The sequence below is a fragment of the Ostrea edulis genome, chromosome 8, assembly GCF_947568905.1.
Source record: "Ostrea edulis chromosome 8, xbOstEdul1.1, whole genome shotgun sequence".
Taxonomy (NCBI): domain Eukaryota; kingdom Metazoa; phylum Mollusca; class Bivalvia; order Ostreida; family Ostreidae; genus Ostrea; species Ostrea edulis.
In genome coordinates this window covers 18,139,614-18,161,582 of record NC_079171.1, presented here as the reverse complement: position 1 = coordinate 18,161,582, position 21,969 = coordinate 18,139,614, and the positions used below count along the sequence as shown (strand labels likewise).

Sequence of the window (21,969 nt, the reverse complement as noted above, 5' to 3'; positions counted from 1 at the left end):
GAAAGGGTTCTCTAGACATTGAACGGACAGTATATTTCAATGTCCAGTTTGACCTTTGACCATGTGACCTCAAAATCAAAAGGGGTCATCTTCTCCTGAAGATGTACCAGTGTACCAAATTTGGCGTCGGTCAAGCAAAAACTTCTCAAAATATTGAGCGGACAGTATATTCTTATGTCCAGTTTGACCTTTGACGTTGTGACCTCAAAATCAAGAGGGGTCATCCTCTCCTGAAGATGTACCAGTGTACCAGGTTTGATGTCTGTCAAGCAAAGGGTTCTCAAAATATTGAGCGGACAGTATATTCCTATGTCCAGTTTGACCCTTGACCATGTGGCCTCAAAATCAAGAGGGTCATCTTCTCCTAAATACATGTATGTATCATTGTACCAAGTTTGGTCAAGTCGGTCAAGCAAAGGGTTCTATAGACAATGATTAATCAGTATATTCCTCTGTCCAGTTTGACCTTTACCTTTGACCATGTGACCTCAAAATCAATAACGGTCATCTAATCCTTGGGATGTACCAGTGTACCAAGTTTGATGTCTGTCAATCAAAGGGTTCTCAAGATATTGAGCGGACAGTGTCTTCCTATGTCCAGAGTAGATTGACCCTTGACCTTAAAAACAATAGGGGTTCTCTTCTATTCATAACCAACCCACATATGAAATATCATTACGATTAAGTGAATGGTTCTCAAGATATTGAGCGGACAACATGTGGTCTACCGACCGACAGGTGCAAAGCAATAGGTCTCACTGATAACGAGAGATTTTTACTAATACATAACGGAGACGAAAATAGAATTTTTCGATAATTTCAATGTATATTTACATAACATAAGTAAAAAGAAAATAAATGTGTTGATCCCAGATCAGAAGAAAATAAGGGGGTGCATGATCCTTGCCCCAAGACCTGTGGTTTAACAAGAATTTATTCTTTTAAGAAATGTACGTCAATGAATGATTTAAAACCATTCTCATATAGTGCAAATACTGACCAGTTTATCTGAAATGTTATCATACGCTCCAAATATATCAAGTACCAGAAAGGGACTTCTATGCATGGTTTCGGTTTAATATGGCATTTGGAGAATTTGTGTTCAAGAAGCGAGGGGGGGGGGGGGGGCGCTCTGGCTGAAAATGGGTCCAGGCGAGAGTTAAGGTAAATACGAGGGTTGTCCCAAAATTCCGTGGACTGGGCTAATAACTTTTAGAGTATCGATTTAATTTCATAAGAACTGCTATATATTATAGGGTTATTGAACTTATTATATAGCTGATAAATAGTCTATTATAAAATCTGCGTAAAATCTAGAGAATGTAAGCGTTCAATATCCTGAGACTTTATTGAACGCTAACTTTGCATTGCGTAAATTGTATGCGCCCGAAACATTCCGAGTATGAGCGTTCAATATTGACGTTACCGTAACGACGTAAACAAGCCAAAATGGCAGACAACGGTCCTCCGAATCTGACAGAGCCGGTATTTGATATTTACTTAAGCAAAATGTTTTACTGTACATAAATTATGATATCCCCATTTACAAAATCAGTTTGCTTCATGCATTAATGACGGGTTTAATATTAAACAGTTAAGAAACGCATGCTGTTATTGCACACCTTCACCTTAGATGCCAATATTGATTACTTCTCGTCTATTTTGGAGTAGTTTGAGTGAAAAGGGGATATAATTTAACAACTAAATACTTTAGCTATATAATAAAAGGGTTATTGAACTTATATAGGTGAATATTGGCACTCGTTGGCTGTCAATATGCACTCTCAGAAATGAAATGAACAATCTTTTTCTTCGATTGTAATTCGATTATAATTCCGTTACAATTATTTTGATTCGCTATTTTATACATTGCGCCGCTTTATGCTTCTCCATGATGAAAAACTTAAATTTTTCCTATTTTATGTCAATTGATATTGAATCTTTCTACATCTTTTTATCGAAAATTGTTTGCTCTCCATGTTGTCAAATTTTAATTTCTCAGTGACGTTAGATAAATGAGAAACGCCGCTTGTCCACGGAATTTTGGGACAGCTCTCGTATACTGAAAAAAATTATATTAACACTTTGAGTATGAATTATATATAACACAATATTCAGCAAATAATTATTTGTCATAAAAGTGGAAACCACTGTGTGTTGTATCCTCGCACCTAAAATTGTGATTTTTCATATCAATATAAACAGAATAGGTAGGGCAAAATATATATCGATAGCTAAAAGATACAAAGTATCATTAATTTGTTGATTTTGAAAAAAAAAAAGCTTAGTGCTGAAACACTCCTCGGACTTTGATTGGGCTCGATATTCGCGTAAGCTATTTCCGTCAAAAAACAAGCGATAAAGCTAAAAAGTAAAGAAAATCAAGCTCATTTGAGTGTTTTTATTACCACAGCAAATCCTACTGGAGAACACTGACCACGATTGACATGCGAGCGCGCCGAATACAACTAGCCGGTACTGAGGACTTTTTCTAACCCGGATCCCCACGAGATTGTGATAAAAATTCATTGACTTGTTGAAATCACTAATACGTACATGCATCAAAATATTAGTCTTTGTGCTTGATTTATCTTTCTGATGCACTATCAATCACAAAATATGGCATTAAGTCCGTCGTTTATATGACATCGAAGCAGACGGTAATCAAATTTATAAAAAGGATATTTCGACTCATGTTGACGAGCACTTTAAGTTTCAATGAAGCATGGAAACAGATTTATATATCGCTCTAATAAAACATCTAACTTGCGAGTGAACATTCACACCAATATATAGGGGAATTGAAAATGTCACCTCTTTATACATCAAAATTGGGCTCTTCCACATACTTTGAGGTCTGTTTTTATTGAATAATTATAAAATTCGTCACGGCTATTAAAGATAAAGAGTCCTTACTTCAAAGGCCTTAGCGCCAATCTTTATCAAAAGATCTGAAAAATTCAAATTCACTATTCAGAGATCGCTATCAGGTATATATTTATACGACTGAAGTGCGAAATGTTTATCCATCCGGCACGACAGAAAATTGCGGTTTTAGGAAAACGCATCATGACGGGTGAGTGTACTCTTTCTATCTGAATATAACTTGCTAAAGATTAATTAGTCTCTAGAATATATTGGGTTTCATAGAGTACAGGAATATTACATGTTAATTACGTTTGACCACCTCTCAACCAACATTATCTAACGCATTAAAAAAACGATATCTTATCAGACACTGAATGAAGAAAAACCATTAGATTACGGTTATAATTTTTACTTATGAAAAATGTTATGTACATTTCCATGGATTTCTAACATCTTGTTTCACTAAAATTGAAACTATAAAGGCTTTGTTTTTTAAAAAATACATAATGGATTTCTAACATTTTGTTTCACTAGAATTTAAACTTTAAAAAAATATAATGGATGCATTTAAAAGCACAGGAGGAGGAAGAAAAGGACTGTAGATCATTAAAGATTATTCGAAAGACTGTCACTGTTTACAATTTGTAGAAATACCAGAGGCAAATCTACTGGAAATGTAGATATATACCTGTGTTCTGATTAGTTTTACTTTGATGGTTGTATTCGTGTTTGCTAGATGCTTGATTGATTGTATATTGTTTAACGTCCCTCTCGAGAATTTTTCACTCATATGAAGACGTTACCATTGCCGGTAAAGGGCTGCAAAATTTAGGCCTATACTGGGTGCTTAGGGCCCTTGAACAGGGAGGGATCTTTATCGTGCCACACCTGTTGTGACACGGGACCTCGGTTTCGCGGTTTCATCTGATGGACCACCCCGTTTAGTCGCCTCTTAAGACAGACAAGGGGTAGTAAGGACCTATTCTAACCCTGATCCCCACGGGAAGTTTGCTAGATGAAAATTGAAGATAAAGAACATTGATCAATCTCATTAAGAATAGGGCAAATTACAAAATAAATAAGAAATTGCATGTGTATTTGTTGTGCGAGTGTGTGCGTTTGTTAAAATGATATGCTGGTAAGTGGTTACTTGCTTAAATTATGCACATGTTCTATTTTTTACAATCTTTTCCAAGATACCGTTGTCTGAAAATATAACAATAGCAACAGTGAACTGTCAAGGGCTTGCAACACTATCTGAACGTAAGGATGTTATTAACTTCTTAAAACAAAACACTACTCTATTATATGTTTACAAGATACACATTTTATCGCTGAACACGAACCATATATTGAAGCTCAGTGCGGTTACAAGTGCGTCTTTAATTCATACATGTCGAATTCAAGGGGGGGGGGGGGGGGGGGGAGGGGGGGTGTATCCTGTTCAATAACAACTTTGAGTTTGAATTCACTGTGAAAAAAGAGATAGGAGGGAAGGTAATCTGCTTGCACTAGATATGACGATTGAAGAGAATAAGGTAACTCTTATAAACATATACGGCCCAAATGCTTATAACCCTCAGTTCTGTGAAAATGTTAGAAATATCTTTTTAGAATTCGACAATGAATATTCTATTTGATGTGGTGATTTCAATCTTACACTAAGCCCCTCACAGGATACTTACAATTATTATGGCAAAGTTATAGAAATAATGGAGGACTTACAACTCTTGGATTATTTTAGAGTTCTAAATCCAGATAAAAAAAAGTATACACATGGCGTAAAAAAAAAATCCCTTAAAACAAAGTCGTCTTGACTATTTTCTTATTTCCGATAGTTTGTCAAATTTGGTAGAAAATTGTACCATAAAGCCAGGATATAGTTGTTGTACTTGAATTAAAATTTAATCCCTTCAAGAGAGGGCGTGACCTTTGGAAATTTAATAACAATTTATTAATAGATAAAGACTATGTTAAGAAGGTCAAAGAAACTATTCGATCTGTAAATAGTCAGTACTTGGAAAATATAGGAAGTATAAATTTTCAATGCAAAAATGGCATTGATGAAAGTTTATTTCTTGAGGTCCTGATGATGGAAATCAGGAGAGCTACCATTACATACTCAACATATAAGAAAAAGGACAACAAAGAAAAAGAACTCCTGGAGGAAATTGAGGTTTTGGAATCAGAATCTTCTATTGATTTCAATTTGCTAAATGAGAAGAGAACTGCTCTGGAAAATATCCGAAAAGAAAAGCTACAAGGTCACATGATAAGGTCTCGTGCCCGTTGGATAGAGGAAGGGGAAAAAAACTTCAAAATACTTTTGTAATTTAGAATCTCGGAATTATTTAAACAAAACTATCAAAAAAATTCAATTGGAGGGTACTGCAACAATATACAAACAATCAGAAATATTAGATAATGTTAAGGAATATTTTGAAACTTTATATGATTCAAATTTAGTTGGTGTAGATCTGGAAAACATCATTTCCAATTACAATTTTCCTAAGTTAGAAACGCACATTGCCGAAAATTTGGAGATTAACATTGTAGAAGGAGAGGTTCGCAATGTATTAAAAATTATGAAAAACAATAAATATCCTGGAAGTGATGGATACACGGCTGGATTCTTTTAAAAAATTTGGAGTGATATAAAAATTATGTTGTAAGAGCGATCAGTTGTACCGTATATCAGGATTTTTCCGCGTCATGTTTTTTTCCGCGAATCAGAACCTAAGATAGTGTATTAAATTTACGCGAATCAAATTTTCACTATTTCAAAGACATCGTGAAAATATAATTCACGATCATTTAAACTTATAAAAGAAACCAGCTTGTTAAAGTATAACTCTTAATTTTTAATGCAAAAAATTCACACAATGAAACGATTTACACGATTTCTGAGTTACTGATCACACAACGATTTTTCACTTTTCTTTACACTATAGTAAATAAGCGACTCACTGCTGTGTGTGACAGTAATAATCCACCCCAAGGCGTTACCCTATATATTGTACTTGTATTAAACGATCACCTGTCTAACGAAACTAACGACCACGATTTTTTACAACATTTTCGTGTGATTTTATGAAACTTTATCTTTATTCAACGACTGTACATTTTTCGATTATAACGCGATTCCTACTTTCGATTTCAGTCGAGCATGACTATTCTGGGAATTATCGTCCCTAACACTTTCGTTTTAAAACGCACGGGTAATAGTTAGGCTGTGATCTTGTTTAGTCGACACCTTGACTCAATTATTATACCCAAGCTATCAACTGGTTAGCGTATAATCAACACAGGGTCGGATGAGGTTAATTAACAAAACCTGAGTTGTTGTTTATTTAATAAAATCAGGAATCGGGGAATCAAGGACGTTGTTTTCATAGCTTTGAATTTCGACAAACTTTTAGATGTGCGGGGTAGATCGGCTGTATAACTTTATCATAAAAGCAAACTTTGTATCAAATTTACGCGGATTTATTTTCCGCGATTCGGAAATCGTCGCGAACAAAGCGGAAATTGGATACACGCGGGAAAAAACCTGATATACGGTATATTCCTCAAGAAAGAACTTTCTATTTCACAGACTTGCAATTATTTCATGTTTACCTAAAGGTGATAAACCCAGACAATTCTTAAAAAATTGGCGACCAATTACTTTCTTAAATGTACTATACAAACTCATATCAGATTTCCTTAGCTTCAGAGTCAAACAAGTATTGGATTATATAATATCTGATACACACTCTGGTTTCTTAAAAGGGAGATATATAGGGGGAGAATACTCGATTTATATATGATATTATGTCCTACACTGAATGCAATAATATCCCTAGTCTTCTAGTACTAATTGATTTTGAAAAGGCTTTTGACTCAATGTCATGGTCATTCATTTATAAAGATTTAAAGTATTTTAGTTTTTGGGGAACACTTTATTCAATGGATAAAGATTTTAAACACAAATTTCAGAGCATCAATTTTCCAGAGTGGATATTTATCGGCACAGTTTGACATACAAATGGGATGTAGACAAGGGGACCCTATTGCACCATATTTATTTCTCATGTGTGCTGAAATTCTTGTAATATTAATAAAACAAAACAATAATACCAAAGGCATATGTATAGAAAATACACAACATAAAATATCGCAATATGCAGATGATACCTCACTAGCCCTTGATGGTTCAACTGAATCTCTTTATGCAGCTTTAGATACCATATAATTTTTCTCCAGCTTTTCTGGTCTAAAGACTAATACCTCTAAAGCAAAAATCATTTGGATTGGTTCTTAATAAAAATAAAATCGAGTCTTTCATCATACAAGATGGAAGTTGGATTGGGGATCTACAACCTATTAGGTATTCTATTCTCAGTTGATCTTAGTGAAATTGATGACAAACTTTGGACTCCAAATTCCAAAAATCACTGCACTTATTGAGCAGTGGAATAGAAGAATTCTCACTCCTATTGGTCGAATTACAGTCATTAAAACTCTGCTAATCCCAAAATTAAATCACTTCCTACGCCAAAAAGGGAGACAATTTCAAATCTATGTAAACAATGTATGGATTCCTATGAAAATCTAGTATAGATAAAGTCAAAAGGTCTGGGATAACACAAGACTTTCTATTAGGGGGTATGAAAATGTAAACAACTTTATTACATCTCTCAAATGTTCATGGATTAAGAGACTTACAAAATCGTGTAAACAGTGGATTAATATATTTTTTGCAGTCTATGAAAAAGATATCTTAAAGAAATTATACGACTTTGGTGATAGTTTTGTTTTAGAATGCTTACTTAGAGAAAACAATACATTTTGGAAGGATGTTTTGAATTCTTGGCTTTCCTATGTGAAAATTAGACAGAATCCTCTAAATATAAAAAGCAATTTTCAAAATATGCCAGTGTGGTACAATTCTAATATAAAAATAGCTGGCAAACCAGTTTTTATCAAAGATTGGTATGAGAAAGGAGTTAAAGTTATTCAAGATTTTTTTGACGATGATTATAATTTCTTAACCTTAGATAAATTTCAAACCACTTACAATCTCAAAAAAGAATATGTAATGAAATATAATAGCATTATAACAGTAATTTCAAAGTACTTAAAACTTTGTCTATTGATAGACATTCAACCAAAATAAATTTTAATCCATGTATGCCAATATTTTGTGAGTCTGTTTTGTTGCATGAAAAATGCTCAAAAATCATTTACAATCTTTTGAGTGAAAAAGAGGATATCCCAACTTGTATAGGCAAGTGGACGACTGAATTAACTCCACATAGAGTAGATGATTTTTCTGTGTAAAGTGTGTTTAAGATTTGTTTCAAAACAACAACTGATTCTTCAGCTCAATGGCCACAGTTCAGAATTTTACACAGAATCCTTTCTGTTGGGTATTATCTTTTAAAAATTAATTTTAAAACATGTGACTGTTGTAGATTTTGTACAAAAAATGTAGAAACAATGATACATATTTTTACTTCACCCAAACATTGTGGAGTGAGTTGAGTCTTCATATATACAGAAAGACTTCAGAATGATTTGGTTTTAATATGTCCAATATCATATTAGGTGAATTTCCATTGTCTTTTAATAACAAAGTTATTAATTTTATAATCCTATATGTCAAACAATACATATTTACTTGTTTAATGCAGAATAAAGAACCAAACCTAGTTGGATTATTATGTTATCTAAGGTTAAAATACTATGTGGAAAAATATGCTTCAATTTAAAAGTTTAAAATGTACAGCTTTGATAAAATGTGGACCAGATGGAAGTTTATTTTTGATTGATTTGTTTTTTACTAGCTACTTTTTACTAGTGTTTTTTTGGTTTCTTATTTTATTTTTATTTTATTTTTTCTTCTTTTTTTTTTTAAATTTTTTCTTCTTTTTTTGTACAGCAAGTAACCACAGACTTAATAGTTCTATTAAAGAATGAATGAATCAGTGTGAGAGGGTAGTATATGTACATGTATGTACATATGTGACAAAAAACCGAATAAATTATATATTTAAAAGATATGGTAAATACGGACCCCTGGATATACCAGAGGTGGGATCAGATGCCTAGGAGGAGTAAGTATCCCTTGTTGACTAGTCAAACCCGCCGTAAGCCCCTCGATCAGGAAAATGGATTGATAATGAATAATAGATTGGCGAAGTTCTCACAAGATACTTTAGATATGCCTCATATGTTTCAAATAGTTCTCAAATTATGAATCTTATATAACAAAAATATATATGTTTTATGTTTTAATTGCTGAAGTACAAAATTATATATGTTTTATGTTTTAAGGTATTGAATGTATAATTACCATATTTTATATATAATAAATGGATGGTGGAATTTTTGTAATCATGGTATCATTTTGAAGGGTTCATCAAATAAAAATAATCCACCATAGGGATTTTCAAAATTCTGTTTACTGCTTGATTTATTTCACCTTGAATTTAACATTGAAGTATATGGGAAAAGCATGTTTTATTACAATATTTTAAAAAGAAATTATATTTTCATACAGGTCTCTTGGTAGAAAGTTACATACACTTTCTCTTAATGAAAATATGAAATAAAATTAATCATTGACCACACACATTTTTAGAAAATTAGAATTTTCTTATTTTTACAAAGGGCAGACAACTCTTCCAAAAAATCTTAAGTGCAAAAAGGTCAGCTTCTAATCATTCACCAGTCATGTGAATTTCATCTGCTTCACTTTCATCATTATTTAACAATAAACATTTATGTTGATCTAAATCATTCAAAATTGTTCATTATCCTTTCATTATACATGGAATACCTTAATTGTACAACTGTTCATAAACTCTTATACCTTGAAAAATCATCATTTTCAGAAGATATCTTGACTCAGCCACAGTGTGATAGTTGTGTTTGTTCCAATATATTTTGTTTTTCAAATCATCTCAAATATACATGTAATATTAACTTCTTATAACATTTCAGTCATGTAATCCCATGTTCAAATTATTCCTATATATTCTAATCTTGAAAATATGTCTCATGTTCATCGATTTGTAAATAGTTCTCATCTGTTCAAATATGTCTCAAAATGTTCTAATTAGTTCATTGCTAAATTCTCTTGTCTCTAATCATAGAAACCTCAAAACTGCTAAAAAGTCATATTTAAAAAATCTTAAAGGTAATGCAATGTTCAAGTTTTCAAGATATTTCTACTTAAAGTATATTGCATTTTTTTATCTTATTTTCTCTCACTTTTAAGGTGGGTCCTAAGTCCTGGATTTTTGGGGTTTAAGTACTTTTTGTTTGGAATCAATAAATTTACATTCAGAGTAATGAAAAAAGGCAAAACAGTTATGGATTTCCATATTAATTTTCATTAGACACTACTGAAGTCATGTACCCCTATGTTGGTTTTTATGAAATTCATTAGAAACAGTTATTTGTTGTTGTTTTAAAACTAAAAGCAATAAAATGTTTTTTTTAATTGCATTTATTTATTAGGAAACCTGTCAATAACTAAAACACAAGTCATTTTCAATATGTTCATCAAATTTTAGAATAATATGTGCAAAATTATTGCGTTATTCTCCAAAATGATAGCATGGTTTACATATCATTTTTTCTGTTTATATTAGTAGATGTACATCTGTTATAGTTATCTATGAAAAAAATCCATACCTTTCCTTAATAATTTCAAATCTATAGCTTCCAGAGTATGTATACCCCCATAAAAAAAACGAGGTTTGGCATCATACAGCTGGGCTATTCAAAACCACTCATGGATTAAAATTTTATGTAATTTCATGAAAAGACACAAATAATGATTCCTTATCACTTGGTAAAATGTTTGTGAAAAATAAAGGAAATCTATAGCATAATGGACTAATAATTTAATCAAAACGGAGTTATTCTTCTTGGATTCAATATTTTGAAATATATCATTGACTTTTCAAATAAAACTAAGACTTTTGAAATATTTTATTGCTTACAAGATTTTTTTACAATAACTATTGAAAAAGACTCCAACAAAATTTATGTTCCAGTCATTAAATTATTGACAGTGCAAAATCTTATGACGTCACAGGAGTGTGGAACTACGTTAAATCATTTCAAATACTGTAGTTACATGTATGCAGTCTTAAAATTGATTAATCAAATTCTTAAACTTGTGAGTAAAATATTTTCATAGATTGCGTTATTCAATAATTTTTTGAAGTCTTGGAATTCTCAATCACGAATTCTCAAACTATTAGTTTGAGAATTCGTGATTGAGAATTCCAAGAATGTTGGATTTATCAAAAAGATATTTAGAATTAACTCGATCTGAGAGCGTCAAAACGAATCAGCAAAATTAGAAAAACTACTTACAGGATGAACTTTATTAGCTTCGAAAGAATCTCTGTTTGGAAACAAGTTAGGAACCGCTTTACATTAGGCGAAAAAACAATTACCTATACATTTTGTATATATGTAAACATCAAATCTATAAACATTACTTCAAATCTATAAAAATTCATGTGTACCAGCTGTTATAAATGAGTGGAATTCCTCTCCTGTTGAAATTAAAGGAAGTGACGCTTTGGAGATCTTTATGAATAGATTGAAGAAAAAGTGTGGCAACCACCTGTAATTTGATGCTGGCACAAAGCAATTGTCGCTGTTATCATGGTTGACCGATTGATTTCAACTGTTCATAGTAGCTGTTCTTTATTTTTGCTAAAAGAGACACTACAGCTCATTTTACGCAAAAATCATAAAATAACAATTTTCCTAGAGCTGTCTTAAATTTTGTTGCATAGTTGAATGTATGAACTTTGAAGTTGACAATTCTCGTTTTAACGCAGAAATGAATACTTTTTTACGGTCCATACAAAAAATATTGAGTTTCCTCCTTTCAGTCCTCAGACGCATGCGCACAGACGGTAAACAGTGCAGCATGTCGTCCAGTGAGAGAAAGCGTGCAGTGGATAGACCCAGAATTTTGACAGAGTATGCGAGAAAGGAGATAAAAGCAGAACGAGATAAAACTTAAAGTTGAACTAAAATTTACGTTTGGATCAGTATAACCGTAGGAAAACCAAGAGCTAGCAGAAACACATACTTGACTCAATGCCGGATCTATAATTTCCGAAAAGGAGGAGTCACGTATTAGCCAAAATACTCAGCCGTTTTGGGTGACAAATCTGGAGTTTTACTCACAATTTGTGGCGAAAAAAGGGGGGCCTCTAAATCCGCCTCTAAAATGCTATTTTTATCTGAAAACGTCATGTCTTAGTTTAAAAACAGTTTGGTCAATAGAAATATGAAAGGTTTTCCGATTTATAATAAGAAACAGGGAATACTCTCATACCTGAAGAGCAAGTGTGGACCCCCTATGGGGTATTAAGTTTCTACACAATACCTTTGCTGTCATTCAAATTCACGTGATGTAAATATGCATTTAAAAGTCCGAGTCAGCATGAAGAAACCTTCGAATTCCGGATGATCTTTAAAGCGCAGTTGAGAGCAAATTTATGCTTTCAAATTGTTCAAAATTGTCAGTATCGACATGATTTTTATCATTTTATCAATACGTGGTTTTTTGGGGGTTTTTTTGGGGTTTTTTTTAAACTTGATTAAAATGTAGACAATGAGCTGAGGGAAACTCGTCGCTTTGCGTAATGTGTACAATATCAAATTTAAAGAGGCAGAAATTCACGATTGATATTATTAATATGTTGTACGGTGTGACCGTTGAGACGAGCGAAGCCCATTAACATCTTGCAACACGACTTTTATCCGCCTCTTCATTTAACGCGGGAAATATAACGCGCTTGATGTAAACAGTTACAAATTGTGACGTCATATTAGCTGCAATGTTTTTTTCCTTCTTCTCTCAAAACAAGCAAAAGCAAAATAATTGAAGCTATGAGAAAGCTTGCCTGGAATATAATACCGTTTATGGTACTTTCTAAACAATCTAATTATTTTAATTACGGGTTTGTCAATGAAGTATACCGCAGTGACGGCGACATTTTTTCGGAAGCATTATGGGTGATACTCATCTTTTTTCAGCTGATGAAGAGCAAATCACGTGATTCATATGTGTAATCATTGGAGCGAGCTCGTCGCGTCGCTTCGCGACGCGAGCTTCGCTTCCTATAAAATATGCCACACAGACTTGAGCCGAGGCACTTAGTAAGCTTTTGAAACATCTTTATTGATACTCTCAATTAAATAAACCAAACAACCAACAAATCATAACTATCGTACTAAGACCAACGTCAATTAATTACTACATCAATTACAGAGTATTTGAAAATTAACAAAATTAAGTTGGAACACGAAAAACTTGTTTTATCTGTAAAACTGTCCAATAAGTTCGAAATTATTGGACACTTTATACTTAAGAATGGACAGATTCCAACTTATTGGACAATTTTCTGTACAATACGTCAGAGAATGGATATAAAGAACGAAGGGGTGACGTCACAACAACGACTTAAACTCCATTAATCTACGCTTACACATTTCTTACCTGGCACTCAAGCTGAACTGTCTGTTACCATCTCTTAGTCAACAAGCTGAACTGTCTGGTAACATCTCTTGGTCAATAAGCTGAGCTGTCTGTTATTATCTCTTAGTCAATAACCTGAAATGGCTGTTAACATCTATTGTTCAATAAGCTGAACTGTTACCATCTCTTAGTCAATAAGCCGAACTGCCTGTTACCATCTCTTAGTCAATAAGCTGAACTGCCTATTACTATCCATTAGTTAATAAGCTGAACTGTCTGTTAACATCTCTTAGTTAATAAGCTGAATTGTCTGGTATCATCCCTTAGTTAATAAGCTGAATTGTCTGTTAACATATCTTAGTTAATAAGCTGAACTGTCTGTTAACATATCTTAGTTAATAAGCTGAATTGTCTGTTAACATCTCTTAGTTAATAAGCTGAATTGTCTGGTATCATCCCTTAGTTAATAAGCTGAATTGTCTGTTAACATATCTTAGTCAATAAGCCAAGACCATATGTGATTTTCTTCCAAGAATTCATTGCTAAAATATGTCTCATTATTTGTTTTGAAACGGAGATCTACTCTCAGTTTTATTAAGATAGATTTATACTTGGACTTAGATGGACTCAATCATGGAAATTGCCTTTACAAGATAAATATATATCCCAGCAATAGATAGACAATGAAAAATATTTGTTAACATACTATTTTTATTGTTATTGCCTAAGTAAGCACCCCATCCACATATAATCAACATTGATGAAAATGTACTTCTTTATTTTTCTTAATAATAATATTTTTTCCCAAACAAAACGTCTTTAATAATCAACATAGACTATATACCCTTTATTTAATTATATATAATAGATATGTGTAACTAAGCAATATCCATATACTCCTGAAGAATTGAATAAACTAATCGAGTATACTCTATCGGCTTTGTGATATATATATATATATATATATATATATATATATGTGTGTGTGTGTGTGTGTGTGTTCCTTAGTTCTCCTGCCAAGCGACTGAACTTGTTTTTTGTTAAAAGCAGGCAAATAACACGTAACACCATGTAGAAGTGAAAAAATGTCATTTATTGAAGTAAATGACGAAAAGTAGTAAAATATGATTAACAAGTACAAAAATGGGGTCAGAAAAAGGGGGACTTAAATAAAGAGTATTACACATCTTAAGTAAATTATAATCCAATCTGACCCCCTCCACCATAATGGCATTGCAACAAGATGTACATAGGAAAAAAGGGGGTCAACCAGACTAGAATAAGAATTGTACAGTACATGTATCTTAGGTTGACCCCTCATAAACCTAATACAATTCCAAAACAGACAAAAATGCCATAAACAGCTGTCTGCCATCAAAAAAGGGTGGGTAAAAACAAAATGACAAACAGCCACAATCCAATTATAATATATATATATCTAAAACACAAAACAAACCATATAAAACAAAATACTGTTGAAAAAATACCAGTTTGTTTGATGTCTGTATTAGTTTTAAAAAATTGGTGTGTTTTTTTTTGGTTTTTTTTTTTTGGTTTTTTTTTTTTACAGTTTATTCTCTTAGAATAAGAAATCTGCGTATGAAAATCATACGTTGACTTATCAATTTAGAAGGTATAAGCTCTACAACAAGTACACTGTACACCCACTATAAAATCTTGAAAAAATTACATGTATACATCATCAGACTATTATAAGATATATGCAGTCTGAGTATATCTACAATCTTTGATATAATTCAAACTATAACTATTAAAATGTACATGTATATTTACAACCTTTGATATAATTCAAATTATAATAAACTATAACTATTAAGAGATACATGGTTTGCAATTAAATTTTACATCTTATCCAAAAAGATTTATTCTAGAGATGTAACAATGTAAATGTAAAATGGAAGTAACAAACTTTACCTTGCTTATATCAGTAATGCATGTGTGTGTGCGTGATATAAATGTATCCAAAATGTTTTATCCTAAGACAAAGTTTTATAATAAAATCTTCTGGTCATGAAATCATTTACATGTACATAAATTGGATACATTTGTTTTTTTAATTATTGCTACACATACCTTTTTGCTTTCTTTCCAGTTTCTAGAGGGGGTGAGGGTAATGTGTAACTAACACAGTAATCAATCTATTCATTTAAAAAAAATTAAGCGTTCTTTCGACAAGAATCAAGACCCCAGATACTTAGAACACCTCTTCTTAAATATTTGAACTAACGATAATGTTTATACATTATGTACATATCTGCTAAATCAAAACATATCAATGTGATCATTGCGGTTTTGCTATATCTATAATTACATGCAATGTAAATAAACACATAAAATCAAACTTATATCACAAGGTGTCATCTGGTTAATGACAAAAGGAAATAATATTATCATGATGCTGGTGAAAATCTGAATTGGTCCGACCCCCCCCCCCCCCCCCCCCTTTCTCATCCGTCCCCACAATTTCAAATGTTGGAGAACAAGTGCATCAACTCAGATCATTGTAAAACTTTTACAGACATGAATAGTCACTGTATCTGAATGCCTCCCGGATATATTAGGCACGCCAAATTGTCGTTTATTTTCCCACCGATTTTTTTCTAAAGCTTCAATTATCTTTAGCTACCCCCTCTTCTTACAAAATTGATAAAAACGTTCTGGAATTGATATCGGATATTCATATAACCATGTAAACATCAAACTGATATCGTTAAAATACCACATTTTCGCATTTACATTCAATATTTTTTTACATGTTAAAAGAAAACTGTAATTGTCATTTTGTTTCAGTTGTGTGTCCACGTTTGAATCCTTTTGCTTCCAATCCGATTGTGATCACGTCTTTGAATCAGTATGAACTTCGTCTGTCTACTTACGATAGAGTCCCTGGAACAAAAGTGACGTTGTCTTGTGTGGATGATCTTGAAGTACAAGGCCAGAGTGTCATTAGTTGTCAAGAAGATGGGTACTGGAACTTCGAGTCTCGTCCATTCTGTGCAAGTATGTCTATTAGATGAACAACAACACTTAAACTAAAGCTTCAAATCGACGACGAATATAGGGCTCACGGCGGGTGTGACTTGTCGACAGGTGATGCTTACTCCTCCTAGGCACCTGATCCCACCAGGAGTCCGTGTTTTCCCGAATCTCTATTTTGTATTGCTTATAGAAGTTATGAGATTGATCACTGTTCTTTACGCCTTTCATCAGTTCAAATCATTACATACATGTAGTCGGAACACATTTTATCAATAGTCGGAACACATTCTATCAACTCAAATCATCACATTTCAGAACCATCCTTGTATGGAGCCCCAACTGTTGATGACCCGGTGAACTCTGACCTTCCTGAAAGCGCCAAGATTTTGATCGGTGTGATGGTTGCAGTAACCTTGATAATGACTATCATTATGATCTTCATCAGCTGCCTTATCCGAAGGAAGATGAGGGAACTCCAAAAACAGTATTAATATTAAGTTGCAAAACTATCATCTTCGTATTTGATTTTGATAGCGATAAGACAATATACATATATTCAATTATTTTCAATTATTGAAATGAATGAAATTTCAATTATGGACAATCCATTTCTTGCAATATTCGAAGTGTTAAACAGCACAAAAATATGCTTGGAATTTATATGTTAGCCAAACAAATGGTTATTGCAAAACCACAAATTAAAACCTTTCAAAATTAGCTTAGTAAGAAAGGCTTTACAACTTTACAAAATTATACTTTGCAAAGTATAAAATTATTATTTACACTTATGCTAATTACAACACGGGGAGGGGGATATCGTATATCGGGTAATTACAACACGGGGGAGGGGGGTACCGTATATCGGGTAATTATAACACGGGGAGGGGATATCATATAGGGTAATTACAACACGGGGAGGGAGGGGGTACCATATATCGGGTAATTACAACACGGGGGAGGGGTATCATATATCGGGTAATTACAACACGGGGGAGGAGATACCGTATATCGGGTAATTACAACACGGGGGAGGGGGATATCGTATATCGGGTAATTATAGCACGGGGACGGGGTATCATATATCGGGTAATTACAACACGGGGGAGGGGCGTACTGTATATCGGGTAATTACAACACGGGGGCGTACCGTATATCGGGTAATTACAACACGGGGGAGAGGGGTGCCCTATATCGAGTAATTACAACACGGGGAGAGGGTACCATATATCGGGTAATTACAAGACGGGGGGAGGGGGTACCCTATATCGGGTAATTACAACACGGGGGCGTACCGTATATCGGGTAATTACAACACGGGGAGGGAGGGGGTACCGTATATCGGATAATTACAACACGGGGAGGGAGGGCGTACTGTATATCGGGTAATGACAACACGGGGGAGGGGGTACCATATATCGGGTAATTAAAACACAGGGAGGGGGATATCGTATATCGGGTAATTACAACACGGGTGAGGGGGATACCGTATATCGGGTAATTATAACACGGGGGAGGGGGTACCGTATATCGGGTAATTACAACACGGGGAGGGGGATACCATATATCAGGTAATTACAACACGGGGGAGGGGGTACCGTATATCGGGTAATTACAACACGGGGGAGGGGATACCGTATATCGGGTAATTTTGACTGCGGGAATATTTAGCGGATTGTCCTCTATGAATAGCTGGAACTCTTGGTGTTTTATTTTCAGGGGCACTTTCATTTAATAAGTGTTATCAAATGATGTTAGAAATGAAATACCGGCTCTTTGATTTTTGGCGAATTTTCCTTATTCGACAAAAAAGCCAATATTTCCAGCGCGCCAAAATTACCCGTTACCTTATCAAAGAGACAGATAATATTACATTCTACCATCTCAAACATTCAAATCATCAAGCAACTTATTTAGGGAAACTACTGGTCGCCGTAAATCATTGGTAGACCGCTCCCTTCGTAATAGCGAGGTAGTGATTGCTCCTTCACCAGACGCTAGGCATTTAAAAGTGAGATTTACAGATCTATCGGATATGACCTTAAAAAGAGGTCCAGTGTCGCGGCCAGGCGGGCACGATAAAGAACCCTCACTGCTACAGCCCTGAGAGCTAAGCATACAATTTAGGTCTAAATGTTAATCATTCACCTACAGCTGGTGACGTCTCAATATGAGTGAAACTTTCTTGACGGGACGTAAAATAATCACGCAATCAATATTTAATGAAACCAGCAATTATGGAATTTTACCATTGTATTGTACATGTTTCAAATTTTCTGTAATAAGTGTAAATACAAAAATCTAAGTTACCAAATTTTTTTTTTACCTTTGAAATTTCAGGCAATTTCATGGATTCAGATCATATTACTTGATATATTTTTTCATTAAGCTTCTTTGAATTTATTAATTGACAATTATAAGGAAGCATTCCTTAATTTTAAAATCGTCGATGAGTTTTTAATTTGTCTTCGATGTTTGAATAAAATTGTCAGAAACTTTTTTTTCAAATTGGTAAAGCATGCACAAACTGTGGCAAAAATGTCACGAGCGAACATATTTTTTTCTAACAAACAATGATTAATAATTTTTTTAAATTTTATACATACAGTCAAAAACTCAGAGAGGAAATTTCACCGTCAGAAGATGAGGACCAAAGGTAAATTCTGTAGGGATTTAAGCCTATGTTTTATTCACATGTATATCTATATTTTCTATAACTGTAATGTTGATTTCCCAGGACCCAGTTGAGTGGAAATTGGTTAACTTTAACGGACAGTTCATTTGCCATTAACCCTTACATTTATATAGCGTTAACTGGATGTTAACTGTCAATTAAACTTAATTTAAATTTTGTGCAACTGGATTAAATTTTGTTTCAAGGGGGTATTTTTTGTTGTTGTAATTTTCGAAAAGTCGAAACGATAATTACTGTTATTTTCAACTTCATCAGTGCATTTATTTCCCATAAGCATTTATGGTCTACTGCGTGGTTCAATGAGTAGGGTCGTCGACTTTTGAAACTAAAATATTTTTTCTTTTTGTAAACGAACGATTTCGAATCCCTAACGGACACACTATTTTTTCACATTACGTTTTCCATCTAGATTTTATTCTTAATTGTTCTAGTCTTTATAAATGTTTCAAGACAAATATTAGCTGCAGAACTGTAGCTCTCTGAAAAAATAGTTTGACATAACAGAGAGCTACAGAGCCACCCCTTATAAAAACCTTCGATTTACGGCGCACAAAAAGCTGCGCACGGTTGAGCGGTTGAGGCCTTATATCGTTGTATTCTTGAGTTGCTGTCTCATAAATTTATTATTAAAAAAATCTTAACATATTTTCCTATTCTCTATTAACTTGCAGGCATATTTGTCCAATTTCACTAATGACAAAACTTCATATAATGACAAAACTTTATATATTACATTCCTTACCCCCTCCCCTCTGAAAAAGGGGACATATTGGTTAGCACCTGTTGGTCGGTTGGTACGTGGGTCGGTCAGTAGACGAAGAGTTGCCCGATCAATATACATTTTGTCAGATCACATGATCAGTCCACTCTGGATATAAGAAGGTATTATCCGATCAATTTTTTGTGAACCCTTACCTCGACAGATATCAGACTTGGTACATTAGTTCCCTCTATGAAGACGGGACATAGAAAGATATTGTTTGATCAATACCTTGTGACGGACATCTTTGGTACACTGGTACCCCCTAAAGTTTGGTTAAAATATATTATGACTCCTTTTTATTTTGAATCTCAGAAGATCATAAAGCATTTCACTCTGGATGCATGAAAATAAAACACTGCTTGTTATTTTTAAAACCCTTTGCCTGATAGAGATTTCCCCTGACTCATAATGTTCCCTATAATTACAGATTTTCTAGATTTAGAGTAACCCTTTTTAATGTTTTGACATGTGGTTTTTTTTTTTACTAAAAGTGCTTGATTTTTATGTCCCAATATTAGAGATTCGAAGGTATATACTAGTAGTACTTGGTCTATCTGTATGTCCGCAAAAACTCTAAGGTTAAACAACTTTAAATGGATGCTGATAGGGTTGTAACCAGACCTTTCTCCTTTTTTGACATCATGACCTTGACCTAAGAGTTTGGCCTTACAGGAGGGTGAGTATTTCACAAACATATCATGGTTATGGTATTATCGATGTTTAATTCATCAGGCCTTGTTATTCACTTGCATAGTTTTCCAGCATATACATTGGTCATGGAAATTTGTTTTTCCTTTGAAAAAAAAAAGGTAAGCAATTTGAAAAGTTAAATCAAGGACATTCTGAGAACTATAATATCTTAACACAAAGATAATTGCCCAGATATAACATAGAACAAGAGGCCCATGGGCCACATCGCTCACATGAGTCACCTTGGCCTTGCTGTTGTTCAGCTACTGTGATTTTTAAAAGAATTTTTGCAATTTTTATTCCCATGAAAAAAATTTGACCCCATATTGTGGCCCAAACCTAGTCCGAAAGGGTCGTGACACAACCTTAATACAATGTCATAAAATAAAAACAAATCAAGCTATCAAATGTTAGATCTAGTGATTAGGGATATATATATAAAATATGAAAGCCCTACATTAAACAACAGTTCAGAAGGATATTGCCTAGGTTAACTTTTCTTAAAAGTAAGTCAAAATCCAAGATAAAAAATGTTGGTACCAAAACAAAAGATTTGTCATAAGGAATGCAGATGGAAAACAGAAAATATTTTTATAACATATCCCCTCCCCCTTGAAACACAGATTCCTTTTTACGTGTATTATAAATTGTCATTTGGCAAATTTATACCAAAACTTTTGTTGTTTCACGAGGGAATATATGTTTAAAGACCAAAACACTGTGAAAATGGTCATTCTTCCATCAATTGCAAAAGAGGTTAAACTATGAAAAATGAAGATTAACCATTTTTACTAACTAATATTACGTAATTTAACAAATGAAATGGTTTATTTATATCAACAATATTGCTACGCGTAGCCATGTCCCCCAACGCCGCAAAAAAGTTGAAACACAAAAGTCCCATAACTCCTGTAAAATTTGTCGAATCAAAATGGCGGTTCAATATGATACACAGATGGTGACTAACACTCCTACAAAATTTGAATAAAATCCGTACAATGGTCTCGGAGGAGTTGCGTCCACAGTGTTCCTATAGTGTAGCATGTACAAATTCAACAAAGTCCCATAACTCCTGTAAAATTTGTCGAATCAAAATGGTGGTGCAATATGATCAACTACCTACAGTGACTAACAATCCTATAAGATTTGAACAAATTCCATTGAGCGGTTTCAGATGAGTTGCGTCCACAATGTCAAGTGGGACTGACGGACGCAATAAAATTATTATTGTTATCTATTTAAAAAATCGTGATTAAATATATGTAAAACCGTAATTCAATTCAATAAAATGAAAATGGTGGTTTTGGATATATATAATTAAGTTTATTATTTCATAGTGTAGACCCACGGTAAATCACAGTCGTTTTTCTAAATCGAGGTAAGCTACTGACAAACAAGTTGATGGTACAGGGATTTCAACAGTCTCGATTGAAGTCAGCATTTCGCAAATTCTAT

At 33.5% G+C, this 21,969-nt stretch overlaps 1 protein-coding gene across 4 annotated transcripts in view; it reads left to right on the top strand.

Moving 5' to 3' along the window:
• Positions 1 to 3,045: 3,045 nt before the first annotated feature.
• LOC125661921 (uncharacterized protein DDB_G0287625-like) overlaps positions 3,046 to 21,969 on the top strand; it is a 34,118-nt gene continuing 15,194 nt past the window's right edge. For 2 of the 4 annotated variants that reach the window (XM_048894084.2, XM_048894083.2), the window contains exons 1-3: positions 15,880 to 16,390; positions 16,685 to 16,853; positions 18,975 to 19,022. In XM_048894084.2, coding sequence (XP_048750041.1) covers positions 16,144 to 16,390; positions 16,685 to 16,853; positions 18,975 to 19,022 — 464 coding nt within the window. In that variant the 5' untranslated portion in view covers positions 15,880 to 16,143. Of the gene's footprint in view, positions 3,077 to 15,879; positions 16,391 to 16,684; positions 16,854 to 18,974; positions 19,023 to 21,969 lie in introns of those variants that run through there. The other 2 variants (XM_056147046.1, XM_048894082.2) reach the window with 2 other exon arrangements.